Below are 18480 nucleotides of genomic sequence, written 5' to 3'. Positions count from 1 at the left end.
TTGTTGTTTATCAATATTATATATAGTAGTGTGTATCTGTTAATCCCAAACTCCTAATTTATCCCTCCCCGCCCTTTTCCCTTTGGTAACCATAAGTTAGTTTTCTATGTCTGTGAGCCTATTTCTGTTTTGTAAATAATTTAATTTGCATTACTTTTTAGATTCCACACATAAGTGATATCATATGTTATTTGTCTTTTTCTGTCTGGCTTACTTCACTTAATACGATCATCTCTAGGTCCATCCATGTTGCTGCAAATGGCATTATTTCATTCTTTTTTATGGCTGAGTAATATTCCATTGGAGATATATATACATACATATATATGTGTGTGTGTATATATATATATATATATATATATATATATATATATATATATATACCACATCTTCTTTATCCATTCCTCTGTCAATGGTGAGACTGCTCCACTCTTGTATGAAAGATAGTTGCATCTTATTAGGCAGAAATGGAGAGTTGGGTTTTTGTTTGTTTGCTTTGCTTTTGTTATATGAAAGCTCAAGTGTGTGTAGAAATGTATGGATGGAGGCTGAATAAACAGATGCCAGTGAGGACAGTTTTGCCTGCCGCCTGTAAACCTTTTACATGAACCGTAGATCTAAACGTCCTCTACCCTCTGCTTTGTGATGCGGGGACCAGTGGGCTCCGTCAGGTGAGGGTGCTGGAGGTGGACCGAAAGCTGGAGGAGAAAGAAGGAAGCTGCTCCTTCCTCTCGGCTTCCCGCCAGCCTCCCATCAGCTTGCAGCTCCCCCGGCAACAATTCTTCACGTTTTTCCTGAAGTGGCAGCTGAATCCAGTCTGCAGTTCCTCCAGTGAGCACAAAATCCACTTCATCACGTTGCTGCCACTCAGGGGCAGCAGCTGCCGGCACCCCGTCCTCGGGGTCTGGGTCCCTGCCCTACTGGGGCCCTATTCTTGGTGCAGAGACACCAGCTCCAGCCGCCAGCACCCCCTCCTCAAAAGTCTGAGTTTCAGCTCTTTGGTGCCCCTCCTCTGAGTTTCTAAATGTTCACAATTCCACCCTCTTCTCTTTGGTCCTTTTGCTTCCTGCGGTTACCACCTTTGAGATACTTTAGAGATCTTTATTTTAACCTGAAAGTTACCTAGTTAACAACTTTGTACCTAATGAACAATCCCTTCTATTAATCTCTCTCTGGTCAAATCATTGGTGTGATTTCTGTCTTCCAGCTGGACCCTGACTAAGTCCCTCATCAACTATACATATTGCCAATTTCTTCTCACCTCTGTGACTTTCCTTTTCACTCATTTTAAAACTAAGCATTTACGTTTTAATTTAGGACAATTTTAGATTTACAGAAAAATTGCAAAGACAATACTGAGAGTTTCCATATACCCCACAAACACACCATACATGTGTATATTTTCTTGTATATGCATTTAAGACAATAAACTTCCCTCCAGGCATGATTTTAACTGCATCTCACAAGTTTTGATATATTGTATTTTTATCATCATTCAATTAAAATAGTTTAAAATTTGTACTGTGAATTTCTCTTTGACCCATGAGAAATTTAAAAAAAAATTTTTTTTGGTATCCCTGGGTGGGCTCAAGAATATATTTTAAAGTAATCAAATATAGGGGTTTTCTTCTAGTATCTTTTTATTGTTGTTTTATAGACTATGTTTCCTGTGACCCTTTTCGCGTAGGATTTAAGTGCTTTGAAATGTATCGAAACTGATTCATGGACTGGCATGTGGTCAATTTTTGGAGATGTTCTGTGTCCTTATAAAGAATGTGCATTCTACAGTGGTGGGTTCAGTGTTCTTGAATGTCCCTTAAGTCGACTTCCTTAATTAGCGTTAGGGGAAACCGTAAAAATGAAAGTTCAGTAAGGAAAGGGACAGATACCAAACGAGAGTATTATTGCAAAAGGATTTGGAGGTGGGTGCGGAAGGAAACAGACCTAATTTTCTTGGCAGAATGGGGACCTGGCCCGGCTGGGTGACATGGGTTAGTGGGACACCTGGTTTTGAGAGAGTACGTACGCCCGGGACAACATGAAATTATTAAAAACAACGCTATCGATTATTAGGGGTAAGAATGCTAATAGCAGTAGCAACAGCAGTGGCAGAAGTGGCAACCGCAGACGCAAACAGCAACACAAAGCTACGACCTACACCATGGTGCGACCTACAATAACGGTCACACGGCTCCCGCAGCTGCCCCACCCCCAGCGGGAGGCCCCGCCCCCGGCCCCGCCCCGCGGAGCCATCGATGGCTCCGGCTCGTGGCGCCCGCCTGCCGGCCTCGGCGCTCGGCTCGGCATGCCTGCGGCGCTGCCATAGCGACGCGGACCCGCAGCCAACTGGCGCCGCCCCGCCCGAGGCGCCCGGCCCCGCGACCCGCGAGCCGCCGAGGCACCACGGCGCGGGCGGCCGGGGCGGCGACGACGGGGGGCGCGGGTCAGATGACGGGGGCGGGCGGTGGGGGGACGCCGGGCGCGGGCCGGGCCAGGGGGGGACCCAGGATGCCGGGGAGGCAATGGGGACGCGCCCTGGGGGCGTCCTGGGTGCGAGCCGGGCCGGGCGTTGGGGGCTCAGCGGCAGCCGACAGTGAGGACTGGGCAGGGCGATGGGGGCGCGGGCCACACAGAAGGAAGAGTGAACTTGCGTGGCTGGGAAAGCATGGGCAGGGGCGGCGTGGGGCGGGGGTGTTGTGGATGCTCCCGTTTGGTTTTCACCTGACGTCATTTTTCTTTCTGGTCCAGGGGCCTCCCTGATGCTTGGAGCAGAAAGAAGGTGCTGGTGGCTGGGTGAGTACCAGCGTCCCCCGCATGGGCAGGTCACTTCTGTGCCCCGTCAAGTTCTTAGGACTTATTTCGCAGATCTAGACACTAACGCTCCAACAAGTGGCTTCCCCAGGATCGTCCCCTTAGTTAATAAAAGAATGAGGATGAGGCACAGGCCTACCTCTTAAACCCAGGCTCACTGCGTCACCGGAGAGCAACTGAAATACTGCAACATGTCGGTCGGTAGCTTGGTTTAACGCTCTGATCCCAAGAGTTGAGGATTCTGTGCCATAAAACCTGCCATTTCTGCTGGGGCCCTTTTCTCCCCAGCACCTGACAGCATGTTCATTTCTTTGTAGCATCACCTTGGAGAGGAGCTGAAGACTAGCCAGATAAAAAGCACTGAACAAATGCTGGTTCCAAATCCCTGGCAGGGATCAGAACGCCTCTGCTGTGCTGAAAGCCGAGCCACGCACAGATCAGGAGCGGGCAGTTACAGGAGCTGCTGTCAGTTTCTGTCTAGTTGTACAATGTCCTTTCATTCGGGACGCCAGATATACCTTTTCAAATTTAGTGGTCCAAGTCGTGGTGTCAGAATCGCTGTAGACACAAGTGCCCCCTGAGGTGGGCGCCTCGTCCCTGTCAACTGCACACCTAATGCAGTGCACACAACCGTCACCAGGAAACGCTGCGGCCAGGGCACTGCTGACCTGCTTGCTGACTCACGTGTGGTTCTTAAGTGTCTTTTCAGAATGCTCGGAGGCTCCTCTCAAGTTTCCTTGCAAAGAACCCTCACAAGGGTGCTGCCTGCAAATGGCCTGAATTTCTCATTTGTACCAGTAGGTTAAAGAAGGAATCCTCAAAACCCAGCAGCTGAAAAACTGGTTCATTAGTGCATTTAGCGCAAAGCACGGGCTCAGAGGCCTCCTGCGCAGGAGCCCAGGAGGGGGGAGGTTCCGGCCAGTGATGAGCGGCCGCGTCCCGCTGGCAGAGAAAGCCCTGTCCGAAGGCTACGCCCGGCTCCGGTACCGGGACACCTCCCTGCTCATCTGGCAACAGCAGCAGCAGAAGTTGGCATCTGTGCCGCCCGGGACGTACCTGAGCAGGAGTCGAAGCATGTGGTACTCACAGTATGGAAACGAGGCCATCCTCGTCCGGGACAGAAACAAGCTGGACGTCTCCCGGGACACGGGGCAATCCAAGTTTTGCTCTGTTATGTAATTCTGGTGTGAAAACCTGAGCCCAGGCACCCAGCCGCCTTGCTAATCCCTAGTCCCTACTGGGAGATCCTGAGCAGTGAACGTGAAGGTTGAGCTGTGGTAGAAGAACCCCAAAATCCCAGAGCTGGCGCCCCGGCCCATTCGCAGTCGGGCTGATGGGTGGACTTGGCTCCTGGACTCCACTGTGATCTTGCAGGCGCTGTAGGCACAGGCCAGGTCCGGGGCCCGGCTAGATGCTGTTTAGGTGATGCTTCCGAATAAGTCAAGCGAGAGGGACACCCCGGTTACAGACCACCTCTTCACATTCTTACAGGCTGTCTTTAGGATTCCCTTCTGCCTGGTAAAGAATGGGTCAGATCTAGAAAAAGGTGAAGGAATTGGCATCATGTCGGGTCGCAGATCCATGTGCAGGACCAAGATGTGCAGGACCAAGATGGATTCACCCTCAATGGTCATCGGCAGCAGCATTTCAGCAGGGACTTTGTGGCACTTGAGTTTTGAGTCTAGTAACCAAAATGATCACTGCATGTGATGCACTGTGATGGCTCCTACACTACCTTCCTGATGCTGGAGGCTTGTGGGGCAAAGGCATCCCCAAAACATTAAGGAAACCCCCAAATTATTACGTTACACAAAAGTTGCTAACAGTGATTTCAAATTTAATCACAGGGCTGAAATAGGCAGGTTCTCAGCCGACAGTGGTTCAGCCTCGGCCCACCTGTGTGGGCAGCTTTATGAGTCATTTTTAAAGGATTTGCTGTCTGCTGTAATTAAGGTCTGTGTGGCGAAGCAAACGTGGAAGTGGCTTTTCTCAAAGACACTTTTGTCAAAGCTAAGTTTTCTTTTCTAAATAAATCTCCTTTAGGAGCCGCCTTCCTTCCTCACTCCTTATTTTGATCTGTTTGCTCCTAATATCCTAACTTGGCTTTCAGGTTTTTTTTTTTTTTTACAACAGTAGCATCTAACGATTGCTAAAAACCCCAGTGCAGAAACGCACGAAGCGCCCTCCCCAGAGGCAGTGGCCGTCAGCAGCTCAGCGCGTGTGTGTGCCGAGGTTCCAGAGGCGTCCCACACCACGCAGCATCTGGTTCTGCGACTTTTTGCTCAGCTGTACAGACGGGGCGATTACATCACGCTTCCAACGGCCAGCCGGCAGCGCTCCCGTGAGCCCACAGGTGGGCAGAGACCTTCCCGCTGTCCATGCGCATGGCACGTCCTGGGCTTCCTTCTGCATGGCTCCTCGTGCAGGCGTGCAAGCTGGTTAGCAGACAGCGTCCAGAAGGGAACTGCTGGGCCAGACTGCTTTCCCCCAACGTCACGTGTCCAGCCAGAGGCCTGGTCCTTGCGCAGGGAGCCTCGGCTTGCTTACTGCCTCAGGTGGGGAGGCTGGAAGGCACAATTCCTTAAGCGCCTCCCGGAGGTGAAGAGGGAAGCCTGTCTCGTGGACACAGTCAGGAAGGACTCTGCAGTAAAGGCTCGCCCGTCCAGGCGCCCTGACACCGGAATTCCCCGGTAGACAGGCCTCGTCAGCATCTCTGCGCTCCTTCGACTTCAGTTCAGTTTGGGAAGAAGGCAAACGTCTGCCTTTGCTGGAACGCCTCTGCTGCACGCTCACCGCCCCTCAGACTAACCTAGAAACGGGCCGTGGTTGGCGCAGCCCCAAGCACAGAGGCGGTGGCCGGGAAAGCAAGCACGGGCCACGGCCGCCGTCCGCACTGGTCGGGTGTGCGGGTGACCGACGTGCCCTGGGCCGCTCGCACACAGCTGGCACTAAGCTGCTTTGCGAGCGGGGAGGCCACGTCTGCCTTGGGGACGCCTGGGCGGCTGGCCTTCCCGGCTGGGGCTGGGGATGCCGCGGTGGACGTGCCCAGCCCCCGTCCTCGGGGAGCTCAGGCTGGGTGACAGGGGGGCAAGGGAATACAGAGGAGGGGGGGCCTCGGGCCTGGACTTGGGCAGAGCCTTCTCCCGGGACGTCACTGCAAGGCTTGGCTCCAACAGCTGTGACTGTTTTGAAAACGGCGTCAGAACTTGGCATTTGTCTCGATACCTCCTTCATTCCTCGCTGCCGCCTCCACTGTGTGCCGGGTGCTGGGCCGCGTGGACGAAACCTCAGCGCGTACACAGGCTCGACGTGGTTTCCTGGAAACGTCCGTTGTTGGGCCAGCTGGACGAGCGTTTGATGCCTCTGGTCCCGGAAAGCACCTCAGTGCAGACTGAAGGCACAGCGGGGACAGAGGATGGATGACTGGGTGGGCGGGGACCGAGGCGACCGAACCTGTGGGTCAGCGAGGGGGGCGGCCCATCCACAGAGCCGCTGACCTGAAAAGGTGACAAAGACGCTCCCTAAATCCCGGGGCCTCCCCACCCAGGCTTTGGACCAGAGCCACTGAGCTCTTTAAGACCGTCTTGGATGCTTCGGGTATTCCTGCCAGGAGCTACAGGATGTCAAAACGAGGGGCTCCCCCCTCGTCACACGCCAGCAAGGGGAGAGCTGGGAGCCCAGAAAGCACAGGAAAAGGCACCTCTTTTTTTTTTTCTTTTATTATGAAAACAAAACAAATGCCCCAGGAGAAGTGTCCATGATTACCAGAAACATCAAAGAGTACTTTCTACCATTTTTATTCCGTTGTGTTGAGGCCAGCATTGCAATAAACAAGCTAAAACTACTTACATTGGACTCATTTTCAGTAACTGACATTTACAGGAATATACTAGAAACGGCACTAAAAAGTTTAAGAAAAGTTACGGTAAACTTGCATGCACATCATACAGAAAAGTAACATTTTAAATATAAAAAAGAAAAACCTCCTGGAAGTGTTATGCCAGTATTAGGGAACAGCGCTACACCAGGTGTAACAAATCCTTTATCGTGGGCGGCGTTCCCCACCCCCCAAACTGTAAAAGATGTGAATGTTGCAAAAGAACAAAAACCAAAAAACAAACAGAAAAGAAAAACGTATCTTAACAGTTTGTAAGCCAAGATGAGTGAGCAAGGGTCTCTGGAATTCGGTTAACAGCCCAAGCCGCCCCCTCGGCCCCCAGGGATCACGAGGACTGTTTCAAAGCCATTTCCGTGCCCTGCGCGAGGCCGACCCACTGAACACAGGCCCTGAGCCTTGACAGGCTGCCCTCCGGTTCTCGGCACTGGAACTCCGCTTGCCCAACGCAGAGAAATGGAAATGGCGAACACCCCCACAGGCTGACCTCGGGGGGGTGGAGGAGGTCCCCCCAAAACTCTGAAATCAGTTTTGAAGTCTGGACAGAAAGCCTTAAAAAACCAATGAACTACAACCGCTCAGCACGGACTAAGCCCTCTGGCGGCGTCAAAGCCAGCAGATCTTCCAGAGGAAAGGAGCACAGGTGGCCGAGACGCCGCATCTCTCCCAACACAGAACCAGCAGGTAAGGAAACGCTCCCGCTGCGCTCAGCTCTAGGGCCCGATGTCCCCCGCTGAGTGGCTGGCACAGGTGACCCTCCCCGCTCGCGGCTGGAGGGGCGCCCCACGGGAGCCCCCAGCACCTCCAGGCCCCCCGGCTGGGGTCTGTTTGTTACTCAGATGCGTGCCTGCTGCATACTGCCCATGAGATCCTGCTTCAGGACCTTCCATCGTGTCGAATTTCCTTAAAGTCATAGGCTATTTACTCCATTAAAGATCTGCTTAGAAAACACCTTTGAAAAACAGGGCAGCTTTAAAAAATGGCAAGTCTAAAATCCATTTATATTTTTATTACAAACAAAACTTAATGAAAAAAGTTGAACAGACTGGCTCAAGACTCACCCAAAGGTCAGAATCACCAGCAGTCAGAAAAATGGTAATCCACCATCCATCGCCTCATCCGAGTTCTACACCCATCAGAGGTATCCTCCAGCCGTAAGTGTTGGTGGAATCCAAGTCGACTTTAGGATTTTTAGAAACTACCGCCTGTTAGGATACCAACAACTAGTCCGCCAATCCATCCAGAAGTGCTGGCAGAAAGAACTCGCCACCAGACAAGAGGCCAGGCCACCTGCGGCTCCACCTCCAGCACCCCCCTCAGTAAAGCCTCCACGGGGAGAGACTGTTGCGGTCACTTCTGTGCTAACTGGAAACTGCGTGAGCAGGGAGCCCCGTGCCGCCACTGCTGGCGGCTGGAAGACCGTGTGGGGCAGCGGGGGCCGCGCCCCTCTCCTGGAGGTGGGGGGTCAGGGGTGCCCCATCCGGGGGCCCTTGCATTCCTGGCCAAAGCCACAATGGTCAGAGCGTAGGCAGGCAGTGTGGATGGGGCGTCCCTGCACTCAAAGGCCGTATGGTGGCCTCTGGCGAAAACAAAACCAAAACATAACCTTCTGTTAAACTCTGTATATTATTATTATTATTTTTTACAATAGAAAGTTAAAAATCAAGACTTAGATTTACTATACATTTTTCTTCTCTCAGATTACAAAGTTTATATTATATAACTGGGGTTCCCTAAATTGAAGTCTTTTAAAACAGTCCTAAGAGAGACCAGAAGTGAATACAAAAGAACTAAACAAACGAAATAAAAAATCAGAATACGCTGCAGCTGGAAGTCGTCTACACCTGTAAGTCTCCAAATTTCATACACACACGAAAAAGAACAAGAAGAAAAACCCCAGCAGCCCCGAGACGAGAGCAAGCGCACAGACGTGATTGAGCACCGGCACGGCGACAGCAGGCTGTAGCACCTGGAGGTGAGAGGCCCGCCGGCCAGCAGGGTCTGGGGCTCCCCTTCAAACCATTTAAAAGGCCTGCGTCTCTGCCACTTTTTTTAAAAAATGTGTTTCTTTTGCAGTTTTGTTTTTCTTTCCTTTTTTTTTTTTTTAAAAAAAAATGACCAATGATCTTAATAAATAAAGTATTCATATATACATGAAACTGGGACAATGGTTCCGGAGTGCGTGGCAGCGGCTGGGCTGGGGACACACGTGGGGGCTGGCCTTTTGTAGAAAACTGCTGAACCTTACAAAAAAGTCTCCTTCTGTATTTTTTTTTTTTTTAATCTTTTCTTCTTTTTTTTTTTTTCTTTTTTTCTTTTAAGTTGAGGTAAAAGTTTTCAGTGTTTGGGAACCCGCGCGTTGTACACGCAGCCACTGTGTTCCCTCCCGGGAGCTCCCGACGTCACAGAGATCAGAAAAACTCGGCTCCCTTCCACGCCCACCCTCGCCGGTCCCCCACCCGCGGGAGCTCTGGCTGCAGTGACGATGACCCCTCCCCGCTTGGGCCCAGCCCTGGCCCTCACGGCAGGGGCAGGCACGGCTGTCCTCAGCCCCTGCAGAAAGAGGTGACCCCTCGGACGTGAGGGTCAGAGCCCAGGCCCCCAAAGACAAAGACAAACGCCTGTTCGCAAAGCTAACAGCTTTCACATATGGTACCATTTCCGAGACATCTCCTTTGGAGAAATTCTCGCTGGAGCTACAGACCAGGTCGGGCGTAAGAAAAGGGATTTTGCAAGAACCTTCGGATCACACCTTACGTGTTTTTCTACGGTCATCAGGTTAGCGTTTGAAGTTGTCATCTCCAAGGGACTGAATTCAGTTACGAAGGAAAGGCGTTATGCAGATTCACAGCTTCTCATAAAGTCTAATGGACACACACGGAAAGATCTTTGACCTATTCAAGCCAAAACTGGAAGATACCATAACACTGAATTAAGAAGAGAACCTGCACACCATGGAAGGAAAATCGTATATTAACCATAGAAGGGAACACTGCAGAGTTTCGGCGTGGGCGACGTCCGCTGGTTCTGTTCCGCCCGCGAGAGCCCAGAGTTCATTCCGAGTCGCTGCTGTCGGAGCTGGACCCGCTGGAGCTGCTGCTGCCGGACTCGGAGGAGCTGCTGCTGCTGAGCCGGGAGGGCCCTCCCGAGGGCGCCGAGCCTGACTTCTCTGGGGGAGACGCGTGGGTGAGGGGCGCGCCCCGCACGCGCCGGCCGCCGCCCCTCCCTCCTCGTGAGCCCGCCCCCCCCACCCCGTCACATGCCCCGACCCACCCGGATGCCGACCCGGTCACGTGATAAACGTTAAGCGATTCTGTTGAAATGCAGCAATGCGTTAAAGGAGGTTGTGATGGTGTAAGAAGCGTGCCTGGTGCTCGTACCCTGTTCCCGGCACAGAGCTCCTAAATCCCCTGCAGTCTCCCAAGTGGCAAGAATGCAAGAACGTCTTTTACTGCTAAGGAGCCCCTTTAGCTCACACCTGAGTTTACGGGGCGGGGCCCCCCCCCACGGCCACAGCCCAGGGCTGCTCACCAGGAAGACCATGTGACCGGGGGCAGGGACTTTCAGCTCCCCCCCCCCCCCCCCCCCCCCCCGACCCATGGCCAAGGAGGGGCGGGGACTGGAGACCGTGCTCCAGAGAGAAGCACCGGGTCAGGGGGCCTCCAGCTGCTGGGAGGGTGGTGGCTGGAGAGGCCTGGAGGTCCACGCCCCGCACCCTGCCCTGTGCCGCTCGCCCACCTGGCTGTCCCTGAGTTGTGTCCTTTGTAACAAACCACAAGGGGTTTCACTCATAATTCCTGAGTTCTGTGAGCCGTTCTAGCCAATTTTCAAACCTGAGGAGGGGGTTGTGGGAATCCCCGATTTACAGCCCGTCAGTCAAAGGCACGGGAGGCTTGGGACGTGCACCTGGCATCTTAGGGGGTGCTGAGCCCTTAACCGAGCAGGCAGCGTCAGAAGGAACTCAACTGCTGGACACCCGGCTCGTGCGGGAGCTGGAGAACTGGTGTGCGAAAAACTCACACGTTTGGTGTCGGAAGTGTGAGCAGAAACAGCTCAGAAGTCAACAAATCTAAATACACTTAGAGGCTGGGAAACAGTGAAGGCAATCTACTACGAGAAACTGACGGGACGTGTGGGGACGTGGCCGGCCATATGAAGAATCCACAGTCACACGCGCTGAGCGTTAACGGTGCCCCTCCCCAGGGCTAACGCAAGGGGGCCCCCTCAGCCATCAGCGGGAGCGGGCAGGGCTCCGAGCCCCAGCTTGGCACTGGGCAAGCGGGGCCGGGCAAGGCTGTGGCACCTGGCCGCTGCATGACCAAGACTGGACCTGGAATCTGACCGCCACCTGGTCCCCACTGTCCCTGGGGCCAGGAAAAAGGTATTTGCCTTTTCTTACAGGCCCCGGGGAAAGGAAGCAAGGAATCAGATCACCTGCCCACCTAAAATAAGACCCCGAGTCCACAGAGCACAGGGCCTGGGGCTGGAAGTCAGACCCTCCCTCCACCTGTGATACCGGTTAACTTGCTGGGAACTAGTGTTCCTGTCTGAGGGCAGCCAGAAAGCCCACTGCTGGGGGCCAGGACCCACTGAAGCTGTGGGGTAGGACCCCAGTCCCTCCCAAGTCATGGGTCCAGCCCCGCAAGCCCACAGCTGGGCCCTTCCAAAGAGCCGCCTCCCAGGAGCTCTGCCACGTGGCGCTTCCACACACGCCTGTCACCTGCTCAGCCTGCCTGCGGGGCTGGGCTCTGGTCCCAGTGTGCAGATAAGGAAATCAGGGTTTCGGGGGGTCAACAGCCTCCCCGAGGGAAACACAGCTCGTTACGAGGTGGAGCCACGGGCACAAGCCCAGGTCAGCTGCCCGCTCCCCCCCACCGCCCTCTCCCCCCGACAGAGCGGCCCGAGGGCCACGGGTACCTCTCTTGGCGGGCTTCTTGCTGTTGCTCAGCTGCCCGCTGACGTCCTGCAGCCGCCTCTCGAGCTCCTTCTTCTTTTCCTGAGCCAACTCCTCCTTCGACTTGGCCGCCTGCTTCTTCCCGCTCGTGGCTGTGGAAGAGCACGGGAGCTGAGGCCACAGGCGGGGGAGGGCGGGCGGCCCCGGGGCGGCCCAGACGCACGGAGGCCCCGCCGCACGCGAAGCTCTGCGACTGTCACAGAACCCCTGAGGTGGGACAGACCACCCCCACTGCGGACAGCTGCACAGACGGCGGCACCCCCGGGTGAAGGGCAGAGCCGCGGCTTGAGGCCCTGACCCCCCAGCTCATGGTTTCCCTTCGCCACGGCCCAGTCTGCCACCTGGCGCGCCTGCGCCAGCCCCTCCGAGTCCACAGGCGACTTACCGAGGGTCAAAGGTGCCGTGGCTGCGGGGGGGTCACGCCATGCTCCATCCAGGAGAAGGCAGCTTCCCCCTCAGAGCGAGTGAGGACCAAGCAGCCCGAGGGGGCCACACACAGCATCACGTGCACCCTGGGTGTTGCTCCTCAGGGCCGGGCGGCTCCCTTGTTCTCCTGCCACCGTGGGGCCGCCTGGGGCCTCCTGCCCTTCCTCTCACTCCCCGGGACCCACCGACCCAGGCAGCGACTCGTTCCCGTCCAGTGAAGTCATCGACTTCCAGGGTGAGCCTGAGCCAGCGCAATCGTCCGTCCTGGGAGGCCTCTGGACCTCCACCCCAGGCAAAGGGAACTGGTCTGCCCAGGCAGGGAACCATCGACAGGTCGCCTGCAGCCCAGGCCCCAAACGGAGCCTCAAGAAGGCTTGTGGTGAGGGCCTTGGCCAGCATTGGAACGAAGGGGGCTGGGGACCGACCCAGGGGTCCTGCCTGCCTGCTGTGGGGAAGGATGAGGCACACAAGTGCTGCCCACCTGCCCGGGAGCAGGGGAAGAAGGGCTCTGGCTGGGGTGGGGCCGCAGCCGGTCTCAGCTAAGCCCCCGCCCCCAGCTGAGCAGACAGAAGCTGTGTCCTTGCATCCTCAGGGCACAAGGCAGAAGAGGGGCGAGGAGCCTGGCAGCGTGCGACCCACTCCCACTCCCACTCCCACGCCCGGGGCTGCCTGCCTGTCTGCTCCGGGACTGAAGGGGTGACGGGAGGGGGCGGCAGCAACGCACCCCGTCCCGACGACTTACAGAATGGCTTCCTTTGCTTTTTCTGTAAACAAGACTTGACGTATCTCTCCAGTTCCCGCAAAGTGGTGGGTTTTAGAGTCTCAAAGTCAATCTCTATCTCGTCGGGGTTGGAGTCCCTGAGCGAGGGCTCCCGCGACTGGATGATGTGCACCACCCGGCCCAGCTTCTCCCCCGGGAGCCGGTTGATGTCCAGGCTGAGCTGGCGCTTCTCATCGTAGCTCATGGGCAGCCCCTCTTCCTCCTCTTCCGAGTCATAGGAGGCCGACGCCTGCTTGCCGCCCTTCTTCGGCTGTCTGAGGCAGAAGGCAAGGAGCATCATGGCATGGAGCCCCCTACCCCACCCAGCCCCTGCCCCACAACCCCGAGTTCCCTCCCCCGCCCCCCCCCCCAGACCCTGACCCCTTGCCCCCCGGCCCTCCTCCTCTGCAGGACCAGGCTCTCTTACCAAGGAGCAGCCCAAAGTGGTACCCCAGACAGAGAAGCCGGGCTACTGCCTGGAGACGCACATACATCTCCAGGGACGCGGAAGACCCTGCTCCAGAGGTCAGAGCAGAGGCTGCTACCGGCCTAGGGAGGCCTTGGCCAGGAAACAAGCATGGTGGTCAGCTCCCCTCAATGCCCCACAGGCATCTCAAGCACGACAGGTCAAACTCGTCTCCGTATTCAAATAACCCAGAAGAAGGCAGGAAGGGGGACAGAGGAATAAACAGCAGGGACAGACAGAAAATAATGGAATGGTAGGTGGAAATCAAATTGTATCCACTATTACATTAAATATAAATGGCCTAAACACACCAATTAAAAGAAAGGGGTGGTCAGACTGGGTGAGAACCAAGACCCAATTTATATGCTATCTAATCTACACAACCCCCCCCTTTAAATATAACGACAGAGGTAGGTTAAAAGTAAAAAGATGGGGGGAAAATATTCCGTGTAAATACTAATCAAAAGAAAACCGCTGGGCTTCCCTGGTGGCACAGTGGTTGAGAATCTGCCTGCTAATGCAGGGGACACGGGTTCGAGCCCTGGTCTGGGAAGATCCCACATGCCACGGAGCAACTGGGCCCGTGAGCCACAACTACTGAGCCTGCGCGTCTGGAGCCTGTGCTCCGCAACAAGAGAGGCCACGATAGTGAGAGGCCCGCGCACCGCGATGAAGAGTGGCCCCCGCTTGCCGCAACTAGAGAAAGCCCTCACAGAAACGAAGACCCAACACAGCCAAAAATTAATTAATTAATTAATTTTTAAAAAAAAGACTGGAAAAAAAAAAAGAAAACCGCAATGGCTGTAACAATTTCAGACAAAGTAGACTTCAGAAAAAGGAATGCTATCAGGAAAAAGACAGACACTGTATAACGATAAAAGAGTCAACTGACCATCACAGTCCTACACGTGTGTGCATCTAAAACCAAGCTTCAAAATATTTAAACAAAAGCTGATGGAACTGAAGGGAAATAGGAAAATCTGCAACTTTACTTGCAAAATTCAACGATTCTCTCTTGGTAATTAATAGAACAAATCAGCAGAACAGAGATGATCCCAACACCACCATCAACCAAATTAACTTATTAGTTGACATGTTTTTGTCTGTTTGGGATTTAAAGTTTTTTTTTTTTTTAATATACATGTATCTGTTCTTTTTCAAATTCTTTTTCTATTTAGGTTATTACAGAATATTGAGCACAGTTCCCCGTGCTCTACTGGAGGTCCTTGTTGGTTATCTGTTTTAAATATAGCAGTGTGTCCGTGTCAACCCCAAACTCCCTCCCCCCCCACCCCCACCCCCACCCCTGTCCCCCTTGGTAACCATAACTTTGTTCTCTAAGTCTGTGAGTCTGTTTCTGTTTTGTAAATAAGTTCATTTGTGTCTTTTTCTTTTTTAGATTTTTTTTTTTTTTATCTTCTAACTGACGTTTATACAACACTCCACCCAACAGCAGGAGGATACACGTTCTTTTCAAGCATACGTGGCACATTCACCAAGACAGACCGTATTCTGGGCCATAAAATCTTAACAAATTTTAAAATGTTGAAAACATACAACGTATGTTCTCTGACCCTAGAAATCAATAACTGAAAAATATCTGGAAAAATCTCCAAATATCTGTAAACCAAACAACAGACTTCTAAATAATCCATGGCCAAAAAGGAAGCCTGAAGGGAATTAAAAAATATTCTGAACTTAAATGAAATCACAATATATCAAATTTGTGGGGCACATTCAAAGGGACTGAATTCATGGTTAACAACCTTCCAACAGTGAAACTCCAGGCCCAGATGGTTTCACTGGTGAATTCTATCACACATTTAAGAATTAATATACCAAGGCTATAAATCTACCCCAGAAAACAGAAGACAAGGGAACACTTCCCAACTCATTTGAAGGCCAGCATTGTACAGACACCAAAACCAGAGACAGAGACAGAACAGGGAACCTGATTTCTGCCTCCCCCTGCAAAAGGGAGGGAGGGAGGAGAAAACCCCTGACCATTCTCACTGCCCCTCTCGATGGTGCCACTGGCCGCCCAGCTACCAAAGCCCAAGTCCCCAGCTCTGCATGCCCCTCCTCCTACTTCCAGGGACCAAGGCCTGCCCACTCTGCCTCACAAACAGTTCTCAAAGCAACACACCTCCACCCCCATGGCCACACCGGCCTCTCCTGCCTGCGTGACCACAGCAACTCCAGAGGGCATCCTTCCTCCCATTCTTGCCTCTCACTAATCCATCCTCCACACTGGCCAGGATCTGACCACTTTCACTGGAGAATAAACTGCAAACACCTCAACCGAGCCGGCCAATCTCGGCAGCCTAAACCCTCCCTTCTTGCCAACCTGGCCTCTGTTCTTCAGCAGTGCCCACCTTGTCCTCATTCCCATGAGGAACACGTTCCACTGGCCTCTACAGCTTTGTGCCCGCTGTTCCTGATTCTTGGAACCCCATCCGGACCCTCTGTGCAGCTGTCGCCCCCTCCTCCAGGACGCCCTCCTTCCACCCCGCCGGGAGAGGCGCCCGGCCCGGCGTGCCTTCCCACCACCCTCACCTCCCCATGTCGTCCCTGCTCGTCTGCGGCAGGCGTTCCTCGGGCCAGCACGTGGCCAGGGCGGGGGCTGAGTGAAGGCCGTGGGGACCAGGGAGCTCTGTGCCAAGGCGCACCTCCGCCCCCAACCCTCCGCCGACTAGGCCAGCCGGGGATGGGGTGCCAAGGGCCCAAGACACGGCGCCAAGACCCCACCCCGCCCCCCGCCGAAGCAAACTCCCGGGCCCAGACCAGGAAAATGTCCCTGAAGCCTCTAGATGCTGAGGTCTCCAATGCCTGTGGCTGAGGCGGGCCCCGCGGGGAGCTGAGCGCCGCCCTCCGGAGCCCAAACCTTCTGGGCAGAGGTCTCGTTTGGTCCTCACAGTCTTCCCACGAGGTGGGCAAGACGAGGGCCAGCAACCCCCCACCCCATCTCCCCGTAACAGCCCAGGGTCCAGGTCACCGGGACAGAGCCCCGCATCCAGCATCCTCCCGCCACGTGGGTGGCCGGGACGCAGGGCGCCGGAGCCCACCTGCCAGCCACGGTCGTGCTGTTGGCCTTCTTGGCGGGCGCCTTCTTCTGCTGGGCCTGCTTGGCGGGCGGGGCCGCCCTGGCCTTCTTCTCGTCCTCGGACTTGGCCTTGTGCCTCTCCTTGTCCTTGTCCTTCTTCTTCTTCTCCTTCTTCTCCTTCTTCCTCTTTGGCTTGTTCACTGGGGCCTGAGACAGGGCGGCCAGCTGCTCGTGCACAGCCTTCAGCTGGAAGAGACAGGCAGCTGAGTGGGGCTCCCCGGGGCTGGCCCAAGGGGGCTGCGGGCGGGCGGGGCGGGGGGCGGCCGTGCCCGGGAGCTGCCACCACCGTGCGGGGAGGGGAGCCGGGGAGCCACACACGTCCCGGAAGGCGGCAGAGCCCGTCTGGCCCTCCCCACCCCTGCGACGGCGGGCGAGCCGCTGGGCCTCGGTCTCCCCACCGCAAGTGCAGGGCAGGTGGCACCCGAAGGGCTCGATAAATGGTGCCTCCCGGTTTTCTTGCTAGTTTCTGTTTTCCCGGTGAGGGAGACTCTCTAGGGAGAGGTTTAAACGCCTGCGCAGAGGAGACTTTCCACTCGTGGGGCAGCTGCTGGGATGTTACCCGGCGGTTCTGCAGGGTCAAAACGGTCCAGTGCCGGCAGGGGACACTCATCTAGTCCAGCAAGTGGCTGCCAGCGTGCTACGTGCTCTACACGCTTCTCACCTCAGCAGCCCCCCAAGGGGAGTCTCGCGCCGAACGGGCGAGGAAACGGTGCCCCCAGCCTCTAGCAGGTGGACGGGCCAGGACGGCACCAGGCTCGCACACGCCAGCCACGTCGCGTGGCGTGGGAGGGACCCCGGCCCGACAGCTACACCTCAGGGCCATGCTCCCTGCACCGTCATCCCTGACAAGGCTCAGCTCAGACGCCCAGCCCCACCGGGGTGCCGGCAGGGTCACTGTTACTCCACTGTCTCCTCCCTGCTGGAAGCCCCCACCCCCGCCCCCGCCCCCCCAGGAATCCAGCACCTCTTGGTCCCATTTTGCATGTGAGGAGCGCGAAGGGGCGGGGAGGGCCGAGTCACAGGCGGTCAGAGGCCGAGGCAGGACAAGCTCGCTCTGGCAGAGCTGCGGAGCCCGCGCCCGCCCCCAACCAGACAGGCTCGTGGAGCCCCAGGGCTGCGGCTTCTGCAGGAGCCTCCCAGACCCTGCTGGAGCGGAAGGAGGCTCCAGGGCTCCAGGGACGTCCCGACCCAGTCGGGCTCACAGGGCCCCGCGCCTGCAGGCACTGCCAAGGGGGCCCTCGGCGCCGACACCTTCGCCGGGTGCCCTGCCAGCGACACCGCTGCGGAGGACGACTGTGGCTTGGGGTGGGGGTGGGGGGTGACCAGGGCAAACGTCGGGTCAAGGCCCGGCCGGGACTGGGCCCTGGTCCCGCCCCAGCCCCGTCTGAGCCCCCGTGGTCCCCGGCCCGGCCGCAGCCGCGGCCGCTCACCTGCTCCTGCAGCTCCGCCAGCCGCGTGGCCCGTTCCTCCTCCGAGTCCGAGCTGCCTGAGTCCGAGGAGCTCTCCTCGCTGCTGCGGCTGCTCTCCATGCCCTTGCTGACCACAGGGGCCGCGGGCACGGGCAGCGTGGGCGCCTCCACCGGCTCGTCCGGCATCTTGGCAAACCGCATCTCAAACACGTCCTGCGGGACAGCAGGGGCCGCCTGGGTCCTGGACGCCGTGGGCAGCCCCCGGGGAGTCGGGGAGACTGGACCCAGCCTGCCCAGGGCGCTGGGCCGCCCCCACTCCGCCCACCCCGGCTTGCTCTCTGTCCCTCCCTCCGCCCCTCCCTCCCTCCCCAGGCACTGAGCGCGGGTTCAGGGCCAGAGGGCGCAGTCAACGGCCACAGACACAGCCTTTTAGGAGCTGGCACACAAGCTCCTTTATGAGACACCCCACCTCCTGTCGACGGCTTGCAAGTCTTTTCAGCATCCAGGTCCAAGGCTGCCACCTACTGACAGGCAGCGAGAGGGCCTTCCTTTGAGCTCTGACCCTTTTCTGGGGCTCCCCAGCCACTGGATCTGGGAGCCGGTTTCCGCTTTCCCATTTCTTTCCCCTGTGATGTTACTGTAGTATCACATCTCGT

At 55.8% G+C, this 18480-nt stretch overlaps 2 protein-coding genes across 4 annotated transcripts in view; one reads left to right on the top strand and one right to left on the bottom strand.

The window, feature by feature from the left end:
• The first annotated feature begins 1017 nt into the window (after positions 1–1017).
• On the top strand, positions 1018–4862 carry BRD3OS (BRD3 opposite strand). 2 transcript variants are annotated; one of them, XM_082402386.1, is made up of 3 exons: positions 1018–2443; positions 2749–2793; positions 3129–3739. In XM_082402386.1, exons 1-3 carry the CDS (start codon positions 2256–2258, stop codon positions 3148–3150), a joined length of 255 nt encoding a protein of 84 aa, XP_082258512.1. In that variant the 5' UTR covers positions 1018–2255; the 3' UTR covers positions 3151–3739. The 2 variants fall into 2 exon arrangements, with proteins under 2 accessions (XP_082258512.1, XP_082258513.1); XM_082402387.1 differs by lacking the exon at positions 1018–2443 and adding an exon at positions 2491–2550 and having other exon boundaries at positions 3129–4862.
• Positions 4863–8764: 3902 nt separating this feature from the next.
• The window catches only part of BRD3 (bromodomain containing 3), a 33649-nt gene continuing 23933 nt past the window's right edge, over positions 8765–18480 (bottom strand). For both annotated transcript variants that reach the window (XM_082402383.1, XM_082402384.1), the window contains exons 8-12: positions 17846–18037; positions 16378–16601; positions 12829–13121; positions 11624–11752; positions 8765–9875 (exon numbers count right to left, since the gene is read on the bottom strand). In XM_082402383.1, the coding sequence (XP_082258509.1) occupies positions 9760–9875; positions 11624–11752; positions 12829–13121; positions 16378–16601; positions 17846–18037 (954 nt within the window). In that variant the 3' untranslated portion in view covers positions 8765–9759. The remainder of the gene's footprint in view (positions 9876–11623; positions 11753–12828; positions 13122–16377; positions 16602–17845; positions 18038–18480) is intronic.

This window comes from Balaenoptera borealis (assembly GCF_965194805.1).
Source record: "Balaenoptera borealis genome assembly, chromosome: 8".
NCBI lineage: Eukaryota > Metazoa > Chordata > Mammalia > Artiodactyla > Balaenopteridae > Balaenoptera > Balaenoptera borealis.
The sequence above is the reverse complement of the archived record's forward strand: the minus strand, read 5'-3'. Positions and strand labels throughout refer to the sequence as shown.

Coding starts and splice junctions, on each gene's coding strand:
- BRD3OS (XM_082402387.1), top strand. CDS start 3,736: ATGAGCGGCCGCGTCCCGCTGGCAGAGAAAGCCCTGTCCGAAGGCTAC.